The sequence below is a fragment of the Apis dorsata genome, unplaced genomic scaffold, assembly GCF_000469605.1.
Source record: "Apis dorsata unplaced genomic scaffold, Apis dorsata 1.3 scaffold_130, whole genome shotgun sequence".
NCBI classification, from domain to species: Eukaryota; Metazoa; Arthropoda; class Insecta; order Hymenoptera; family Apidae; genus Apis; species Apis dorsata.
Window position 1 is genome coordinate 356,084 of NW_006263423.1, and position 8,661 is coordinate 364,744.

The 8,661-nt window shown below is 33.5% G+C and overlaps 1 protein-coding gene across 1 annotated transcript in view; it reads right to left on the minus strand.

The window, feature by feature from the left end:
* Positions 1 to 8,661, minus strand: part of LOC102673850 (membralin) — a 79,377-nt gene that overhangs the window by 7,440 nt on the left and 63,276 nt on the right. The window contains exon 11 of the mRNA XM_006612967.2: positions 3,528 to 3,627. Within this exon, the coding sequence (XP_006613030.2) occupies positions 3,528 to 3,627 (100 nt within the window). The remainder of the gene's footprint in view (positions 1 to 3,527; positions 3,628 to 8,661) is intronic.

Genomic DNA, 8,661 nt, shown 5'->3' on the forward strand with positions numbered 1-8,661 from the left:
TTATTGAGGCAATTAGATTTTGGTAGTAGTGAAAATGTATGGAGATTTTTGGATTCGTTTTTTCCTTCGAGATGCAATAGTTTTAGTTACATGAGAAGTAATCGTGGGATATTACGTTATGTTATTTAATATTTTGTGTAGTAATTAATTAAACTCAAGTATTAAATTTTCTGTATAATTTGATATCTTTATATGATGTTATAATATATATAGAACATGGAATATAGAAAATTATTAAAAGAAAGTATATGTATTTTTAAAAAAGTGATGAATTTTCCAAAAATTCTTTTAAATTTCTTTTTCGACGATTTAAAATTTGATTCGTTTAATAGAAATGTGAATATTATTATCATTATAATTATTATTCGTATTATTAACATTTAAATAGTAATTAATTACGTACAAGTATTAAGTTTCGTGAAATTTAGTATTACTTTCGATACGATAACGAAATGTAGAAGAGCGGGTTGAGATCGTGACGTGCCAATATTCTCTTACAGATATTCGATGAATTATTACCTAAATGAATAATAATCCAGCAAACGGAGATATTTTCAATGATAAAAAGAAAGAATAGAATAAACTCGGATATCGATCGAAACGATATTCAATCGAAGCTTCTATCTCATCGACGTAATTTCTCAGATACAATTTTCAAATGCATCTAATAATCTTCAACTATCCCTCAGCTGTAATAAGCAAGAAATATATATGTATATATACAGAATATAATTTTTCCAGATATTTCTTTCAATCGATTTAAACAATTTTTAATTACACAGTCAAATTAAAACACGAAGGATCGATTCGAATCCTCGCCCATTATTATCTCCTTCGAATATTTCCATATACCGTGAGCAAATTGCAAATTCCATTCTACTTTTAATACGCGACGGTGCGATAAAACGAAATACGTTATATTCCTTTTTTGATCGAAATACAACAAGCCGAATCTGTTATTCATTCGGTATCTTTTATCGGCTAATTAGCCGGCCCATTACACTTTAATGGTATTTAATTTTTCCACGCAAAATATATATACAGTGCATACCGAACTCGGTTATTAACGCAACACCTAGCTATCGTAACGCCATTATAATAATAACTGTTAATACCGTCCCGATCATCTAATTATGATTCATTATCAAGCTACGCTATCGAATCAGATTATCCGGAATATATAATTCGTATCGAGGGTAAAAATCGGCTTCGAACAATGAGATTTGTACGGGAATACGTCTATTCTTTTAAGAGAAACTGTATTATAAAATGTATATCGATTGCAAGGAGATGATTTATCTTCGTTGTATATATATGTAATCGAAGATATTATAAAATTATGTATCCCCTTTGAACGATATTTATAAGAATGATAACAAAGTGTTGTGTGACAATAACAGTTGGAATGGGATATTAAAGAGAATTAAATGTAATATTTTAATAAATTAACGATAAAATTCGATACGAGGTATTGCGATAAGAGAAGGATTTTAATAAATTCTTTTCTAATTTTCTAATTTTTCTAAAAAATAACGAAAAAGAAACTTTTGATAAAGAAGTGAAAAAAAAATTTGCTCGAGAGGATAAAAGACACAAAGTGGAATTTTAAGTAGGAATGAAAAATATGAAAGAGGTATCGTAATTACAAAAGAAAGATATGTCTAGATATGTCTAGATCGAGATAATATCCGAGGGAAAAAGAGGTTGCACGAGAAAAGTGAGGGCAAATGGTATTTATGTCCGCTCATTGAAATCCCAAGTTGGCATTAAATTATTCTGATCGATTGAACTGTCAAGTGCATTGTCCTGGTCGCGTTTACGTAACTTAAGTTTGAGCGATGGCCGGGTCTAGTCTGCAAACCAGCCTCTTCATTCGCTACCGTTACTGTCAATAGCAGAACTTTCACCAGAAGCCACTTACAGGAATTCCACGTAAAATATTCTCCCTTTTCTTTTCGTATCCTTCGACTCGAAATGACTCTCTTCGAATAACTAATTATCTTTAACTTTATCATAATCTTTCATACTACCAGAGAAACACCAGAGAAATATAATTCCAAATTTTCTATATCATTTTCGAATCAAAATCGAAGATGAAATTTTTACTATCAATATTTATAAATTCAACAAAAGTTCCAAAGTTTCGAATTGCTCGAAAGGAATTGAAAAATACCTATGAAATTTTGTCAAAGTATACAGAGGACAATCGTTAACCACAACGTAGTTCTCTGTATCTACAAATAGATACCGGGTATTTATCGGGTGAAAAATACAGAAATGTATCCTTTAACTTGTACTTTAGCTTGTAAAACATTTCAGGATTAAGACAGGAGCGCGAATAGAAAAGTTTTGCACGGGAACAACAATTGTGCTTATTCGCGGTGAAAAAGCGGCCATTAATCAGAAATACTTTAACCGACCTACTTGAGAGAAAACGCTCGACCGAATAAAAAGTGTCTAAAAAGTAACGAAGCCGATCTTTCTTTTCTTACGAAAAAATATATCTTCTATCCTCTTTCCTTGATAATTCTATTCAATAATGTAATTATTGTTACTTATTATTCTTCTTATTATTCCCAAATCACTCTTATTGTAAAATTCATAACGATTCTTCGAATCAATGTTTGCGTTCGAATCGAATCGAAATTGGAATTAAAAGCGAAGAAGATCGGAGAATTCAAGATGGCCTATTTCAAGATTTCCTATTAAATATCCCCGAAATCTTTACTTTTTAAAGAATATCCCGTTTTAACCGCCAAGGCTTGTCAAAGAATGGGTCTCGAGCAACGGCGCGTTTAGAAATTATGTCACGAAGTACTTTTCCCCCTTCTACCACCCCTCTACCGCCCCTCTCAACCGATCGATCATTCCTTTCTGACATCGATCGCGAGGAATTTCTCAAGAGGGCTGCAAATGTGTTTGCCTTTCAAATTGCTTAGACCCGGATGTTCGCCGTGCGTGAAAATATGTTCCCTCTCCCTTTCTCCCTCTCTCTCTCTGAAAGTCGGTTCGATTGGGGACGGCTTCGTGCCGACTGAATTAAATCGATGGGGATCGTAATGACGAGGATCGAGGGTGGATTCGTTTAATGGATGTTGCAATGGTGGATGTAGAAAAATTGACGCGAACGATACGGATACTTTGATACTTTGCGATCCAAATTATGTGTGATTTTGCGAAAGGGGTGAAAGGGAGAATTTGCAATAGTTATCGCGATCGAAACGAGTAAAAATTATCGGATCGTGTCGATAATACAGATATTTGACGAATAACTTGATAACTTAATACTTGATAAATATTTTTCTTGTTGTTCAACGAGATTAGATTATCGAGAAGATAGATCTAATGAATCTTGTGAAAGAGTTGAAAAAATTGATTTGTTGTAAAAAGTACTGAGTGATGAAATCGTGAAAACTGGAGATAAGATACGACGAGCATATCTCTTAATAATCTTTGAAATAATTCGAATAAAGAAGGTTTGATCCTTTCCTGGATTTTCTTTTAATAATAAGAGAATTGTTACTTACCTGTATAAAAAGCCAAGACGTGACAAGAGCCAAACTGCTGTACTGCCCGTTGAATCGATAATGGTAGGCATAGAAGGAGAAGTGATAGAGGTAGAAGAATCTGAAAATCAAGAATTGTATTCTCGATTAGAGAGAAGAGATAAGAGAAAGAAGGGGAAAGGGGAAAAAAAGTCGATCATTTCGTTTAAATTAAATATAAATTATTACACGACTATTACGTATCTGTAGGCAGCCATCGATATTACGCTTAACAGATTACATAACTCCCCGATATTTACGGTATATTGGCACCCGTGCAACAACATGGACGCTTTATCGATCAGATCATATCAGGTTCCTGCCTATTGAAATATCAAGGCTGTCGCGTTACCTGGGACGTCATTAGTATGACTGGAAAATTATAAGTAATAAATCGTTTACGATTTTTCTCGTAATTTAACCAAACAACGAACGTTGATGAATTTCACGCTATAATATTTAAATAAAAGAAGGGGGAGAGATAATTTGTAATAATAATAATAATAACAACAACAACAATAATAATAATAATAATGAAGAGAATTAATAATACAAATTTGCAGTATCAGTCGTTCAAACCGAATGTAAATATAATCAGAGCAACAATTTAATCGGAACGGAAGTTTCGTTTCGTTGTCTTCGATCTCGGCATGTTATTAATAGGAAATAATAATAATTGACACGAATTTTATTACGATTTATTCATCAATTTTTGGAAAGTTTGGTTCGCTGTTGAAAAAAAAAAAAAAATATTCGATTCGTTATAATTTCTAATGAAATTGAAACTGAAGAAAACGATCGTTTTCGATATATTTCGAATACAATTTCCATTTGTCGAAATTTTTAACGAAGGTTACCGATTACTCGTTTATGGGACGAATAAAATGAAATGTTTAAATCCGGGGAAAGTTTCCGATTTCGCGTCTCGAAATATCATAAAGTTCTTTTCTCTCATCGCGTCAAGGATTAATCCACCTTTGCTTTATGGTAAATAAAACATGGAAACATTTTATCTCTTAATCTTCCTCTAACTTAATTACTTGTTACGGTATTTCGTGCCTCGCCTCGTTCGATGAACAAAGTCGCGAAGATTTCCTTTCATAATGGCCGCTTTGGAACTGTACGAAACAAGATTTTAATTTGTTTATTGAACAATTTACAGAGAGTAACTTATATAAATCCATTCTTAATGCGATTAGCTTCTTTCCCAACTATAAAATATTCAATTTGTTAAGTCGAATCTCGTTTAAAACCTTATTATTCTAGATTTTTCTTCTTTCGATTTCTTCCCAACAAATGCTCTTCTTAAATTTTAAGAATTTCGTAATCTCACGTAGATTCACGAAATTAAAACTTTTCCTGAAAATCTAAAATTCAAAAATTCGAAACTCGAAGAGCCTGAATCCGTCTTCGAATTTTCTTAATCTTTGTAAATTACGCGAATCATCTTTGAATCGCTATTGCATAAAATTGACAAAATTACAACCTATAGGTATTATAGATTCCTTAAAAAAAAAAAAACTAGGAAATATAAGAGGAAAAAATGAGACGAGTATGGAAACTTTTCTCACGTTTTGCCCAATGAACATAAAAAGATCGTGGGATGACTTTTTTTACTTTCCGCCTCATCTTATAGTGGCCCTCGAGGTGATAAGGGAGGGGTTGTAATCAAGTGATTTTTACGAGTAGCTGTTACAGGCGATATTTGCGGTTCAGGGTGAACTTGGGACTGCATCATCGGCCTTGGTGAGGGGAAAAAAAATGGTGGAAACAGCGAGAAAAATGGCTATTGCGTATCCCTTCGATAAATAAGCTGACTAATTTCATGAATCGTACGCTTAAACTTTTCTAAATTTCCTCGATCCAACCGTTATTTTCCATTAAAAATACTTGTTCAACCCCGTAATTGCGATTGAACAATTTAAATAAACAATAGATAGAAATTTTGATTATATTTAAAATGAAAAGATTAAATTCATCGAGCGAAGGAACTATAAGACTCGATATCTTTTGAAGAAAAAAAAAAAAAAAGAAAAGAAAAGAAAAAAAGAATTATCATCAATTTATAAATAAAAATGAAAATTTCCACATATCTAATCTAATAAAGATTAAGTTCAATAATACAATAATAACAATAAACATCGAACGAAATTGTTTTTCTTTGTTTAAAAAAAAAAAAAAATGATCGATGCAATACACGCGATAATTGTCGACAAGTAATAGATAATAATGTTTATTATATCAAACCGATTATCGTTATGCCTGGAGCGTAATAATGAAAACTTTATGATGAATTTAATCCTGAAGTAACTAATTTTACATATTAATGATAACCGCGTTATGGCGAAGCTGTTGCATAATTATATTTGACGTTCTGTATGAATATTAAATGTATTCAGTTTAAATAGTTATAATTAATCATATGCAACGTACCGTTAGGAAAATAAACTGTAACGCGAAAATGCTGGGAGCATGGGAGATCCTTAAAACGTTCCCTCCTAAATTTCTGTTATTATATAACACGTTATGAATTATTATTTATCGTATGATCACACGATATTACGAAGCTACGTCGTCATTTTCGATTACCAGTATCTAATTTTTTGCATCAGGATATTAAAAATATAATTAAACATTATAATTATATATACAAAATTCAAAGGAAGTTCGAATCGAGTTAAATAATTATTAAATAATAATACGAAATAAAATTTCAATCGGAAGAAAATTTAGAATTAATAAATTGTTTCGTTTAAAAAAAAAATTGTACAAACAATATATACTCGATATATAACTCTTTCACAGCTAATGGACGAATTAAACTTATCGTACCGTGTTCGAGATACGTGTCGATAGTCGTTACTTAAACACCGACGACGCTACTTCTCCCATAAACGATTCCGTCTGAACGTGCAACACGCCCCCAAAATCTTGCACAGTGCGAATTTATGTACGTCAAGCACGGTCCAAAACCGTTCTGCATTACGTTTTACGATCCTGTCAGTCGTAAAATGCAGTTTAGGCGTCCGATCTATTCCGTTTTCGGTTTAGTACACGAGTTACACGAGCATCTAGTAGATCGAGACCGAGTTTGATCAGACCGAGGATAGTTCACCCTATACTTAATCATAAATATCCTGTTTATCTTCGAATATGTGTCAAAAATATTTCTAGATCGTGGAATACTTCTTTTTAATCTTTAAACAATATCCTCTTTTTAATTATTGCAAATTATCACTTCTCATACAATCTAATTTTGATAATCTAGATTTTTTTAATATAGATTCGATCGCGAAGAAAAATTAAAATTTTTGTTATTCCGTGAAAAATGCTTCTCCGCTTTGTTTTAAATTACAAGAAATAACGATTAAATTATTATATATCTTCTGTGATATATTGCCTTTATTAATTTCGCTGAAATCGAGCAAATACGTATATATATTTTTCTTTCTTTTTTAATTTTTAATATACAAATCAAAGGGTGCAAAATATTTGTTCAAACGTTTCCAAAAATTTAAATTTCGATCATTTCGATGAATCGGGGAGAAGAAGAAACGAATGGTTTCAAAGCAGAAGACACCCCGCCGGTCCACGCGTTGCTCGAACGGGGAGAAATCCGAGCATCCATAAGATAAATTCAACGTTTGCATAACAGGATAATTCGATTTTAACGTAAGCACCGGAAAGGGGAAAAAAGCATAAAGATAGAGGAATAGAGTGCGGAGGGAAGAAGGATGAGAAAGAATGCACGTTCAAAATCCCGATTTACGTATTCCGGGGACATAGCCTCTAAAGTGTCCCACGCTCAGGGAACCGCAACCATCCGACGACGATTCATACGTCTTTCCCGAGAATGGAAAAGGTAAAGAGGAGACTGGAGACTCTCCAAACGCATTCTGAATTCAGTGAATAGCGCGCAACCCCTACCCTTACGATCGCGAGAAGGGATACTTTCGGACCTTGCAGCGAGATTTTTACAAGTTGCCAACTTCCTACGGACCGGTTGCTAGGGAATTTTTCGCGCGATAAGCCCCGTCGGTAATTCGATCTACGCGAGTTCTACCAACTGATTCGCTGATCTTTCGACTCGTCCATTTCCTGGGGATTTTTTGTTTTCTTACTTACACAATTGTTATCGATGGTCTAATTGGAAATTGAAAAAGTTATAATCGGATTTTTGAATTAGAATCTCTCGTTTTTATCGGAATAGAACAGATTAGAATATTCGATTGCATTCGATAGTTAGTTATACGAAAATGAATTAAACCATCTGAGTAATATTATACAATGTACATAAAAATTGAATAGATTACATAAGAGATTATTATATAATCATTTAAAAACGTTTATTTATTATTGCGCGTAAAATACATATCTCAAGATCATCTTTATCAACTCGTTGTCGATTGCCTGATAAACACAATATTCAAACGATTGCACGATTTATAGATATATGATAAATTTACAAGAAAGAAAGAGGAAAAAAAAAAAAACATTCCAAAGATCAAAGATACTTTTAAAGCTCGTTCGAAAATTGGGAGATATCAAAATAAAGAGCGCGCAAGAGCGAATTTGCAATTTGCAGTTCATCGTTTCTCCCAGCCTCGAAGATTTACGATGCAATATAGGGGCTCTCCGGGTTGGATCAGATCACGCGAAATGGATTCGCCGGGGCGTACTTTGTCTTTCGTTCTCACTTTCTCCGAGGGCACAATTCATGATAGGCCAACACATACCGACAATGGATTTACGATACATTGGGATGGGGGGCTCCTCCTCCTCTCCCCCCTATATATATATAAAAATCGTCCCGCTGAAATATCGTCGCGAGATGGAACCCTTTTATTTAATTCACTTCGGTCGGCGATCCTCGGCGTAATCCGAGAAAAACAAACAAACTTCTAAATACACCGGGGCGAATTCTTGGAGACAAAAGACATGGTTGCGTAACGCGGAGACGGTTAAAAGGGAGCCGACCACCCATTCGCCGGACGAAACGGATATCCTTCGCCCTATTCAATGTTCCTCGCCACTCTTATGCCCGGTATTATTACGAAAGAACGGTCCACTTGGTTGGAGAGAAAAAAAAAAAAAAAGAAAAAAAGAAAAATGAAGG